The sequence below is a fragment of the Geotrypetes seraphini genome, chromosome 3 (assembly GCF_902459505.1).
Source record: "Geotrypetes seraphini chromosome 3, aGeoSer1.1, whole genome shotgun sequence".
NCBI lineage: Eukaryota > Metazoa > Chordata > Amphibia > Gymnophiona > Dermophiidae > Geotrypetes > Geotrypetes seraphini.
The window spans coordinates 120,902,186-120,914,818 of NC_047086.1; the positions used below are offsets into that span (position 1 = coordinate 120,902,186).

The following is a 12,633-nucleotide window of genomic DNA, read 5'->3' on the forward strand; positions in this document are numbered from 1 at the left end:
CGACAGAGGGAAGCTTTGGGCAAGCAGCACCGCTTGCACAATTACAGTTCCCGTTGCTTTTCTTACCCACGTTGCTTGCTTGTCTTACTTTCCGTCGATGAGGAGGACCGTGTTGCCGATCGGGGTGGGGCCTGCATTGCCAATCAGTGGGGGCCCGCGTTGCCAATCGATGCTGGAGTGGCCCATCGCCGTTTGGAAAAAACAATGTTGATGCTCTCCTTCATCGGGCCCCCCTGACCATTTTGGGCCCTAGGCACGTGCCTACTTGGCCTATTGGTTAATCCTGCCCTGCTGGCATGTATCTGAAAAGGGGGATATGGCCAGGGTCCTTCCAAAAAAGTTATGCATGTTGTTACAGAAGACTGCCTCAGCACACTAACTTGTGCACCAGCATTTACGCCTGGTTTCCGCAGTCGTATGTCTGGTGCCCAAAATTAAGCGCCCATTTTTAAGTGCCATTAACTGAATCTAGCCCCATATGTGCACATAAATGTACAGAATACCAGCATTTTCAGAGATAAGTGTATACTTAGGGGTAAATTCTATATATGGTACTGAAAAATCGGTACAAAAAATGCGCACTAAGCTTAATTCTATAAATGGCATTCCAAGTTGGATGCCATTTACAGAATAGGCTTAGCACTGAGCTCTATGGCAAAATTTCGGGAATGGGGATTTACACCAACTGAAACCTTGTGTAATTCGCCATGCCTAAGGCACAGATCAGGCACATTCTGTAGCAGTGCACACAAATCGCAGGAATGCCCACGATCCTCCAGTCCCCATAAGTCAGGGGTGTCCAATGTCGGTCCTCGAGGGCCGCAATCCAGTCGGGTTTTCAGGATTTCCCCAATGAATATGCATTGAAAGCAGTGCATGCACATAGATCTCATGCATATTCATTGGGGAAATCCTGAAAACCCGACTGGATTGCGGCCCTCGAGGACCGACATTGGACACCCCTGCCATAAGTGGATAGTTAAAAAAGCCAATTATATACACAAAACAGGTAAAGCCAGGGATGGAATCAGACAATGGAGTGCGGGCCTTGATGTGGGAGGACTCTTGGGAGGGGGGTTCCTTGTTATTGATCTTCTTTTTGGGAGAGATATACAGGGGGGATAGCATGTTTTGGTGGGAGGAGGGACTGGATGTTTTGGGGGTGCAGAGTGGGGGGAATGGATCCATTTTTACATTGGCTGAGAAAGTTGTGGAGGATTTGCACAGAGGGTCGTGATGGATTGCCTTTGATGCAGGAAGTTTTTCACCCTTGACGCAGCAAGAGCAAAACTGAGATTTTCCCGTCGGGTGGGCTGCTTATCCACGAGGCCTGGGTAGTGGGGCTTGCGAATAAGCCTGATTGAAGACAGCTGGGACTTCATGGACAGCTAAGTTTTTCTTTTTTCCTTGCTCAAGTTGCAATATTTCTGACTGTGCCTCTGGACTGCAATCTTTTTTCACACAATGTTTGTATGTGAGATTTTGGCGTGCTGGATGTGAGGTTTTTGGGGGGGCTGCTCTTGTGCCTCATTTTTTCACCACTGTTTTTGATATAGTGAAGACACATAAGTGGAGTTTTTTTTTTTAGCCATACGAAGCTTAACTGAGGCTTTTTCTCCACTTTTTTTCTGTGTCTTCTTTTTTTCAGACTGTGGGTGTATGTGTGAAGTGTGGGTGGCCTTGCAGTGTCCCATAAGACCCTTGAATGTTCTGTTTAGGGCACATTTTGAGGTAAATGGTGATTATTTGTGTCCCTATCCTAAGTTAGTTTGGATTGGATCCTTACCATGTGGGGTGTTGTGGGGATTTGATGCCAAGGGAGAAATGCAGTGTGTGTGTGGAGGGGGGGGGGGGGGGTTATGTCAATGAAGTTGATTTATACCTACTTCTTACAGCAAGTGCTTATTCGTATCTGGGGTTAAATGTAAATGCCAATGTCTAGGTTTTATTGGATCAGGTTTTATGGATTTTTCTTATGACATGGGGGATCCACACTGATATAGTATGCCCATCCAAACTACTCCTTCTCCTCACCTTACCATGCCTCCTGGAAAGCAGGATTTTCTGAGAAAAGGATTCACTGAAAGTCCTCCATTGAAAAGGACATGGCCTTTGTGGGGTAAAATTCTATATATGTCACCTAAAAAAAATTGGTGCCAAAAAGATAAGTGCTTAGTACAGTTCTATAAAGGCCTCCTGAGTTAGGTGTCCACAGAATCACAAATAGTACCCATCCACGCAACAAACATTTAGGTGCAGATATTTATACCAATGTAAACCAGGCCTAACTGCCTGTGCCTAAGTTGTGTGTGGATCAGGCATATTCTATAACAGTGTACCTAACTTTCTGGAACATCCATAATCCAACATGCCTCCTTTTGAAATCTGCACACTAGAATTTATAGAATACACTTAGAAAGCTGTGTGCATAAATTCTAATTAGTGTCAATTATTTCTAATAGTTGTATGTTAATTGTGTGTTCTCAGCACTGATTGGCCCGTTAAACGATTAAGTTGCACGCACAAATTTACATGCAAAATTGTGTGCACAACTCTTGCCGCAGTGTACAGAATCCAGGGTTATATAAATACATGCACCATTTTTTTTTTCTGGATTTGATTATCTGGTTTAAATCGTATCTTATCACTGACCTGAATCTCAGGAAATCGGAGTGCAGAGACCTCAATCCTAATCTTCTCTCTGTGGTAAGTATTCACCACATCTGGGCTCAGCCATGTGTTATGAATCTGAACCCCAATGCTCATCCCAGTTGTGGGGGCCATCCCATGATGCAGTGCTTCTAGATAGTACTTCATGCCTCCAATCAGTTCAAACTTCTGAGATTTCTCTTGCCAGCTATCATTCCAGTTATTTTCCAAGTAGCCAGGCCATCTGGAAATGTTGGCAGGAATACAGGCAATCTTTTCCTGCAGTTACACAAAACCATTCGTTATTATTTTCTGCTTAGTAAACTGTAACTAAGAAAAATGTATTTCTTTTTTTGTGACATGCTCCTTTGATTAACCTTTTTTTTCCTACTCCTTTAACATCACTCATCTGGATGAAGAATCACATTAATGGTACTCAGTGGGTAACACAGTCTCTAATATGACATTTTAAGAATCATTCTCATGGATAAAATAGAGCATTACCAATTAAAGTGGGTTGTCATGAAATTGCCCGCCCAAATATGCCAGTAAACTTATACACACGAAAGGCAATTATATAAGCTGGCACCTAGACTTATGCACCATTAATTGGCATTTCTGTGTGTATGTGCACTACATGCTATTCTATAAAGCAGCAGTTATGTACTACCACACAAAACTGCAAGGGGGCACTATCTCTCTTCACTTATCTCCCCCTATGATACCCCCCGTGAGCTCCGCTCATCTGGTAAGTTCCTCCTTTGTGCCCTTGGCTGCCAACTCCAGACTCTGTCCTTTCTGCCTTGCTGCGCCATATGTTGGGAACAAGCTGTCCAAATCCCTATGGCAGGCTCCGTCTCTGACTGTATTCAAGGCCCAGTTAAAAGCCCACCTCTTTGAGAGTGCTTTTGACTCCTAACTCCTCTCACCTTGGGTTCTGTATCCCCAACCCTATATGAATTGTAGCAGGTATTCTTGTGAACCTTCAGTCTTGGTGGAGGTTCTGGAAAACAATGTCCTTGGTACTTCCACTCTCTCTTAGTTCCTTCCCCAGAGGAAAGCTGCTTTGTAACTCTTTTATCTCTGTATTAGGGCTCTGTGAGCCTACAGGTACAAAGTTACAGGGAAATACTTTTAAAACCAATTGGAGGAAATGTTTATCACTCAGAGAATAGTTAAGCTCTGGAATGCGATGTGATAAGAGTGGATAGTGTAGCTGGTTTTAAGAAAGGTTTAGAACATAAGAACATAAGAAATGCCTTTACCGGATCAGACCATAGGTCTATCTAGTCCGGTGACCCACACACGCGGAGGCTAAGCTAGGTGTTCCCTGATGAAGACCTTGTTTACCCATATCCTTCAATGTGATTTGCAAGAAGGTGTGCATCCAACTTGCCCTTGAATCCTAGAATGGTGGTCTCCATCACAACCTCTTACGGGAGAGCATTCCAAGTTCCTGAAGGAAAAGTCCATAGGCTGTTATTGAGAAAGACATGGGGAAAGCTACTGCTTGCCCTGTATTGGTAGCATGGAATATTGCTACACCTTGGGTTTTGGCCAGGTACTAGTGACCTGTATTGGCCACCGTGAGAATGGGCTACTGGGCTTGATGGACCATTGGTCTGACCCAGTAAGGCTATTCTTATGTTCTTATTACTGCCTGATATTAATGGTTGTGCCTAGATATCAGTGCACCATAGTAGCTTTGCTTTAGTAATCTATAATGGCTTTGGTGTGCCCAGATGTTATAGAATTGATGCTCAGTGTGCCAAGTTAGAGACTTTCTTTTATAAGTTTACCTGCAGCATGAGGAAGCATTCCCAGAATTGGATTTGAGGATAGATTTGCATTTAAGCACATATTTTAGAATTTATAAAAATATACACACTTACTCAAAAATATATCAGTTCAAAATAGTAGATATCAAATTTGTATAGGTATGGAAAGGACACACAGATTCTGCTTCTATAAATTGCTCATCCAACGCCTCTAGTGCCTCTACCAGTAATAGCACCTGTTTAAATTTTGACTTAAAAAGTTCCTACAACTTCAGGATCAGACAGCTGTGCTCCTGCTTGATTGATAGTACTCATAATAGGAAACACCCTTTGGAGGGGAACTTTGTTGACATATTAACAGGCCCCATGGGGAGAGTCTAGGACAAGGGTGTCAAAGGCCCTCCTTGAGGGCCGCAATCCAGTTGGGTTTTCAAAATTTCACCACAGAATATGCCCTCCCAATTTCTTTAAGGGAGGAGAAGGAATTTGGAAAATTTAAAAGTAACTTAAAAACATTTCTTTTCAAGGATGCCTTTGCAAACTAATTTTATTATCTTATTACCCTACTTTTTTTATATTTTTTATTTGTTACCCTCTTGTATTTTCCCTTAATGTCTTTTCTTTACTTTAATGAATTGTATTTCATCCCTCCTCACCTAATGTTAAGAATATGTTAAATTGAGTGTAATTTAGTCTTTTTTAAGTATTTTATGTATTGTATTGTCACCTAACAAATGTAGATTTTAATATGTACATCGCTTAGAAGTCTGATTAAGCGATTAATCAAGAAACCTAATAAACTTGAAACTTGAACTTGAAACTTGAATGAGATCTATTAGCAAACAATGAAAGCAGTGCATACAACTAGATCTCATACATATTCATTGGGGAAATCCTAAAAAACCCGACTGGATTGCGGCCCTTGTGGAGGGACATTGGCACCCTGGTCTAGGACATTTAAGAGCTGCCAGTTCAGCATGGCACTTTCATTGTGGGACTGTTTAGCATAGCCCAGGGCTCCAGCATGTGGCCCCTCCACCCCCCCATGGCGCATGTGGTACGGGGTGCAATGCCCCTGTAGGGGTGTTTCCGTATTTGCACCTGAAGATTAGGCCTCTCTGACCTCATCAAAGCCTGAACCATTCTGCAAGAAATCTTTCTGAACCATTCTGTAAAAAATCTTTCCAGCATGAATTGCAAGAAGAAAGAAGACACATCTTTACTGTTTCTACCTGATGCATTATGGGTATGTACCAGAATGTTATTCTACTCAAGGACATCCATCTGTGCCTTCTTGTCTTGTGGTGCATATTGTGGATAGCCACTCCACCTCAATCACCCCGAGCTGCCTCTTCTCCAAGCTGAAGAGCCCTAGCCACTTTAGCCTCTCCTCATGCATATTCATTGTGGATATCATGAAATCCAGACTGGCTTGGTGTGTCTTGAGGACTGGGTTGAGAATTTCTATTCCATGTGTCCCTCAACTGACCAATCGAAAATGAAACAAAGTCAGGAAAAGGTCAAAAATGGACAAAATCTGGAAAAAGCACAAACAACATCAAAGCAGGTGCCACAAGGCGGTAAGAAGGGCAAAAAGAGACTATGAGGAAAAAATAGTCAGGAGGCAAAAAACTTCAAGCCGTTCTTTCGATATATCAAGGGGAAACGACCCGCGAAGGACCCCTGGGAAGGGATGGCATCCATCCAAGAGTAATCAAGGAACTGAAAGGGGCTATAGCTGAACTGCTTCAACTAAAAGCCAATCTGTGGCGAATGTCACACCAATCTTCAAGAAAGGTTCGAGGGGAACTACAGACTGGTGACCTTTCCTCATTACCGGGAAAGATGGTAGAGACACTGATAAAGAACCACATCATTGATCGCCTTGACGGACACGACCTGATGAGGACCAGCCAGCATGGCTTCAGCAAGGGAAGGTCTTGCTTGATGAACTTGCTGCACTTCTTTGAGGGAATAAACAGGCAGATAGACAAGGGCGAGCCAGTCAACATTGTATATCTGGATTTTCAGAAGGCATTCAACAAGGTCCCGCATGAACGACTGCTTTGAAAAATTGTGAGCCATGGAATTGAGGGTGGAATACTCATATGGATTAAAAACTGGTTGGCGGATAGGAAACAAAGAGTGGGGGTAAATGGACAATACTCGGACAGGAAAAGCATCACAAGTGGAGTGCCGCAGGGTTCAGTGCTTGAACCCGTGCTCTTCAACATATTTCTAAATGACCGGGAAATTGGTACGATGAGCGAAGTGATTGAATTTGCAGACTATACAAAGTTATTCAGAGTAGTGAAGACACAGAAGGATTGCAAAGAACTGCAATGTGACATAAAAATGCTTGAAAAATGGGCTGCGACATGGCAAATGAGGTTTAACGTGGATAAGTGTAAGGTGATGCATGTCGGTAACAAAAATTTTATACACAAATACAGGATATCTGGTGCGGTACTCGGAGAGACCCCCTAGGAAAGAGACTTGGGAGTACTTGTCGACAAGTCGATGAAGCCATCCGCACAATGGGCCACAGTGACGAATGGGACAAACAGAATGCTAGGAATGATTAAGAAGGGGATCACAAGCAGATTGGAGAAGGTTATCATGCTGCTGTACTGGGCCGTGGTACGCCCCACCTGAAATACTGCGTCCAGCACTTATCGCCGTACATGAAGAAGGACACGGTACTGCTCGAAAGAGTCCATAGAAGAGCAACTTAAATGGTTAAGGGGCAGGAGGAGTTGCCGTACATTGAGAGATTAGAGTAATGGGACCTCTTCTCCCTTGAATAGAGGAGACTGAGAGGGGACATGATTGAAACATTCAAGATAATGAAGGGAATAGACTTAGTAGATAGAAAGAGGTTGTTCACCCTCTCCAAGGTAGAGAGAACAAGAGGGCACTCTCTAAAGCTAAAAGGGGAACGTAAGGAAGTTCTTCTTCACCCCGAGTGGTGGAAAATTGGAACGCTCTTCCAGAGGCTGTTATAGGGGAAAACACCCTCCAGGGATTCAAGATAAAGTTAGACAAGTTTCTGCTGAACCAGAACGTTTGCAGGTAAGGCTAGTCTCAGTTAGGGCACTGGTATTTGACTTAAGTGCCACCGCGTGAGCAGACTGCTGGGCACGATGGACCACTGGTCTGACCCAGTAGTGGCAATTCTTGTGTTCTTATGTAGGAGAAATTGAAATTTGATAAATATGAATTCAATGCACAAGAATAGAGTATGGGTTTTGTAGTCAAGTCATCCTCAGTTACAAGCTTTGGTTAAGATATACAGGGTATCTCCAGTGTTTTTTATTGCATTTGAAATAGGAGATTAAACATTCATTGCTCATTCTGAATATCTCTATATATTGTGGGTTTGTATTTTCCACTCTGCTGGATTGGCAAAATTAAGCCCCATAATAAATAATTAATAATATAAGTGTAGAAGGTAGGAGGATATTTCTGCACAGATTCTGGAGTGGAAGAGTAGCCTAGTGGTTAGAGGCACCATGATATAACACAAAACAAAGTGTGAGTTTTATGGGCATTACTAGAATGCCTCCCTAAATAGACGAAAAGCAATGTGCAGGGCTGGTATATATTATAAGCTGAAAGGAGTTCTAAAGATAAGAGGAGAGGGGACATTTCTTTTAACTACTACTACAACTATTCATTATTTCTATAGTGCTACCAGACGCACGCAGCGCTGTACAGAGTCACAAAGAGTAAGAAATCAGTCCCTGCTTGAAAGAGCTTACAATCTAAACAGGCAAGACAACTTGTATTTTCTCTAAAAGAAGACCATACCTTTTTTTCTGGGTCTTCGGAATGGCTAAGATATAAGCAAGCTTTATCATCACCCTGGATCCAGAATGTGTAATTGTTGGTTTCTGGGGCTACAAAGAAACCTCGTAGGCGGGCACTGCACAGTAAAACATGTTAATACAAAAAGTTTCATATTTTATGTGTCAGTATCAAAGATCTTGTGAATATTGCAGATCACTTTGCTTCATGTATTCATTGCATTTACAAGTGGGGGAGCTGTCACCTCTTGCAGTTTGGGCAGGAAGACAACTCAGAGAACTGAGTCATTCTTTCTGCCTCAAATTTTATGATATCGAGTTCAAGACATAAAGCATTACATAGGAAGGCCAAGAATCTGTTTGGCACCTAAAAATCAGCATTGCAAAAATCTACACAGCGCTATTCTATAAACTGCATTCAGAGTTAGGCATGGTTTATAGCAGTGGTTCCCAACCCTGTCCTGGAGGACCACCAGGCCAGTCAGGTTTTCAGGATAGCCCTAATGAATATGCATGAGAGAGCATATAATGGAAGTGTCAGGCATGCAAACCTGCTCCATGCATATTCATTAGGGCTATCCTGAAAACCCGACTGGCCTGGTGGTCCTCCAGGACAGGGTTGGGAACCACTGTCCTAGAGGACCACCAGCCAGTCAGGTTTTTGGGATAGCCATGATGAATATGCATGCTAGAGCTTTGCATATAATGGAGGTGTCAGGTGTGCATCTCTGCTCCATGCATATTCATTAGAGCTATCCTGAAAACCTGACTGGCTGATGGTCCTCCAGGACATGGTTGGGAACCACTGGTTTATAGAATGTACAAAGCACTCATCCATGTGAAAATAATTTAGGTGTGGCCATTTACATCAATGAAAACCTGGTATAAATGGCTGCACCTATACTGTGCATTGATCAGGAGTATTCTATAACAGTCCACCTAACTTTTAGAAATGTCGATGACCCTTCCATGCCCCTTCCCTGGCCATGCCCCCTTTTGAGTTCTGCACACTAGAATTTATGTGCAGTGCTTTAAAGAATATGCTTAGGGGGGAGAATCAAAGATGCGGTCTATCTGAATGGATGCGTTCAGCAGTGCTCTGAGCCATTGTGACCTTCTTGAAATATTTTATCTTGGTAATTATCTTCTGCTCGCAATAATGGCTTTAGGGTACTTCTCGAAAGGATCCAGAGAAGAGCGACTAAAATGGTTAAGGGGTTGGAGAAGCTGAAAGATTTCAGTGAAAGATTAGAGAAATTGGGCCTCTTCTCCCTCGAACAGAGGAGATAGAGAGGGGACATGATCGAAACATTCAAGGTACTGAAGGGGATAGACTTAGTAGATAAGGACAGGTTGTTCACCCTCTCCAAGGTAGGGAGAACGAGTGGGCACTCTCTAAAGTTGAAAGGGGATAGATTCCGTACAAACGTAAGGAAGTTCTTCTTCACCCAGAGAGTGGTAGAAAACTGGAATGCTCTTCTGGAGTCTGTCATAGGGGAAAACACCCTCCAGGGATTCAAGACAAAGTTAGACAAGTTCCTGCTGAACCAGAACGTACGCAGGTAAGGCTAGTCTCAGTTAGGGCACTGGTCTTTGACCAGAGGGCTTTCGCGTGAGCGGACTGCTGGGCATGATGGACCACTGGTCTGACCCAGCAGCAGCAATTCTTATGTTCTTATGAGTTTACTGAGCTGGTGAATGAGGAGTTATTGGCTCAGTAGCTGCTTGAGGCTTTGTTAAGCCCGATAGCCTGAAGCACTCCACCTCCTCTGAGTTCCAGGTCAGTCTTGACACACACCATACAACTGAGTGCCGATGAGCAGATCAGTTTGTTGCCATTCGGAATGGGAGTGGGTGAAGGGTTTTCCCTCGCCTACACAGACATCATAACTTGAGAGCAACAGCACCAGAACGGTATTGAAAAGTGTGGAGGTGAGTAATGAATTTCCTAAAGAAAATCAGCAAGCTAGTGCTACTGCTAGAGTTCAAGACATCCCTGACTCTGTCAGAATGGTAAGAGATGTATCTCCTCAGCTGATTAAACCCCCTTGTCATGACTTTAGATTCAGGTTACTCCTGAGCCTATCACCTCTTAACTTCAACCTATGCCCTCTCATTTCAAAGCTTCCTTTCAAATGAAAGAGCCTCGACTCATGCACATTTACATTACGTAGGTATTTAAACGTCTCTATCATATCTCACCTCTCCCACCTTTCCTCCAAAATATACAGATTGAGATTTTTAAGTCTATCCCCATACGCCTTATGATGAAGACCACTCATCATTTTAGTAGCCTTCCTCTGGACTGACCCCATCCTTTTTATATCTTTTTGAGTCGGTCCAGAGGAAGGCTACTAAAATGGTGCATGGTCTTCATCATAAGGCGTATGGGGACAGATTGTTTTCTGTGCAAAATGAACTCACAGGGGGAAAAATGTGCATATGCGTTAAGGGTACTTTATACACATGGCGATTTTCAAATGAAAGTATTTTCACTCTAAAAATTGGTGCAAAGGCCATGAAAAATAGCACCAACAGACATTTTAACAATTGTCCCCTGATTATATGATATATAATTATACTTTGGTAAAACAGGCATTGACCTTTCTGGGTAAAACACACAACCCCCGTCAGTGTATGCACTAGTGAACAACTAAATATTTATTTAATTTGAAAATTTATTGAAAGTGTTACCTGAATAGCTGTTGTACCTTAGGCAGAAAGTCCAATGGTGTACTAGCATTGGGAACAAACTTCCATCTGTAACCAGGTATGCCTTCAGTCAAATTTGTGCTTAGTGGCCCTTCCCAGACTTCAAAGAGAAGACCGCGGTTACCTGGGAAGGAAGTAAAAGAGAGGATATGACTATTAGCTTTGTATATGTGTTGACTGTAAGTTGCCTGGACCTTTTTTTTTTTGTGGGCAGACATTACATAAATCCTGGAAACGTGTGAGATATATAGAAAAAAAGTAACTTTTTCAAAGATAGCAGAAACAACCTCAAACAATTCTGCAAAACCCATGGTAGTACCATAAACGGATATGCAGTGTTTGGATTAGTGGTGCAAATCCCTGATGCAGAATGGCAGGCCTTCCCTATCCAGTACATCGTAGGATGCACCAGGGAGAGATCTAAGGCACTTAAGGCCTCTCCCATAAGAGGGGCCTTAGGAATCTGAGCCAACCAGAATCTTAGGCCTCTCTCCCAGTGCATTATGGGATGTATTGGGAGTGGCCTAATACTCCTATTGGTCAGATCTCTTTTTTTCAATTTAATTTCTGTCAGAGCTGAAAATTCAAGTTTGCAAGGACAAGAAGATCTAAATGGTAACAAAGCCCTGATTGCTTTGTTGCTCAAGTTAGGATAACTACTGCATAAAAAATTAAAATTAAATTACTTGCCGTTAGTTTTCAAGGACCAATAGTTAACTTCTGGAATGCTTTGCCAGAAGATGTCATAGAAGTGGTTAATCTAGTTGGTTTAAAAAGGTTTGGACAAACTCCTGGAGGAAAAATCTTAGTCTGTTATTGAGACATACTTAGGGGAAACCACTGCTTGCCCTGGGATCAGTAGCATAGAATATTGCTACTATTTGGGTTTTTGCCAGGTACTTGTGACCTGGATTGGCTAGATGGACCATAGGTTTGAACCAGTATGGCTATTCTTATGTTCTTATGAAAGGCAGGAGAACTGGGCATTTAAATCGCAGATGAATGTGGACAGGTGCAAAACAGGACTATAGTGAGCTGTGTTTGGGCTGCACAGGGTGCATTGGAGGCAGGGGCACCAAAATGGTGCCTGTCCATTACCCCCTTGCTTGTCTATGATGTAATGGGTGGTTCAGGAGCATTAGTGGCATTTCACATAGGGCATGTTTCCAGCTCAGGGAACGCCTGATGCAAAGTAATGTATACTGGGAAGAATAACCCAAATTATAGTTACTGATCCTGTCACTACTGAGGAAGAGGATTTAGGAGTCATCATGGAGAATGTGTTGAAATTGCCTGACTAATATGTGGCAGCAGCCAAAAAAAAATGGATGGGAGGAATATTATGAAAGGAATCCTCTATAATAAAACCCTTACCGCGCATGCGCAGTTGACATGGCATGTTCCCTGCTGCCGTGATTTCTGCTTCCATGCCTTGTTCCATTTGTGGCTTGTGGCGGCTTGTGGCACGTGCAGCGGTGAGAGCAACGGCAGGAGGGTATTCTTCGAGGTGCTGCGAGGCGTCCGGCTGCTACTGCTGCACAGGGAAGTGGAGGGGGAGAGGGAAAAGGGGCTGCTTTAGGGGGAGGGGTATGCTGGGGGGCAGGCAGCAATCTTGTTTTGCTCGGGGGGCCAGAGAGAGATAGGCAGGGGGCCAGGGAGAGAGACAGAGAGACAGACAGAAAGAAGTG

At 43.2% G+C, this 12,633-nt stretch overlaps 1 protein-coding gene across 12 annotated transcripts in view; it reads right to left on the reverse strand.

Annotated features, from left to right (window-relative positions):
• The window catches only part of PKHD1 (PKHD1 ciliary IPT domain containing fibrocystin/polyductin), an 800,857-nt gene that overhangs the window by 682,515 nt on the left and 105,709 nt on the right, over positions 1 to 12,633 (reverse strand). For 11 of the 12 annotated variants that reach the window (XR_004538726.1, XR_004538727.1, XM_033936724.1 and 8 more), the window contains 3 exons: positions 10,928 to 11,069; positions 8,238 to 8,352; positions 2,653 to 2,928 (listed from right to left, as the gene is read on the reverse strand). Coding sequence is in view for 10 of the 12 variants with exons in the window: in XM_033936724.1 (XP_033792615.1) it covers positions 2,653 to 2,928; positions 8,238 to 8,352; positions 10,928 to 11,069 (533 nt within the window). In the remaining 2 variants the exon portion in view is untranslated. The remainder of the gene's footprint in view (positions 1 to 2,652; positions 2,929 to 8,237; positions 8,353 to 10,927; positions 11,070 to 12,633) is intronic. The other variant, XM_033936723.1, reaches the window with a different exon arrangement.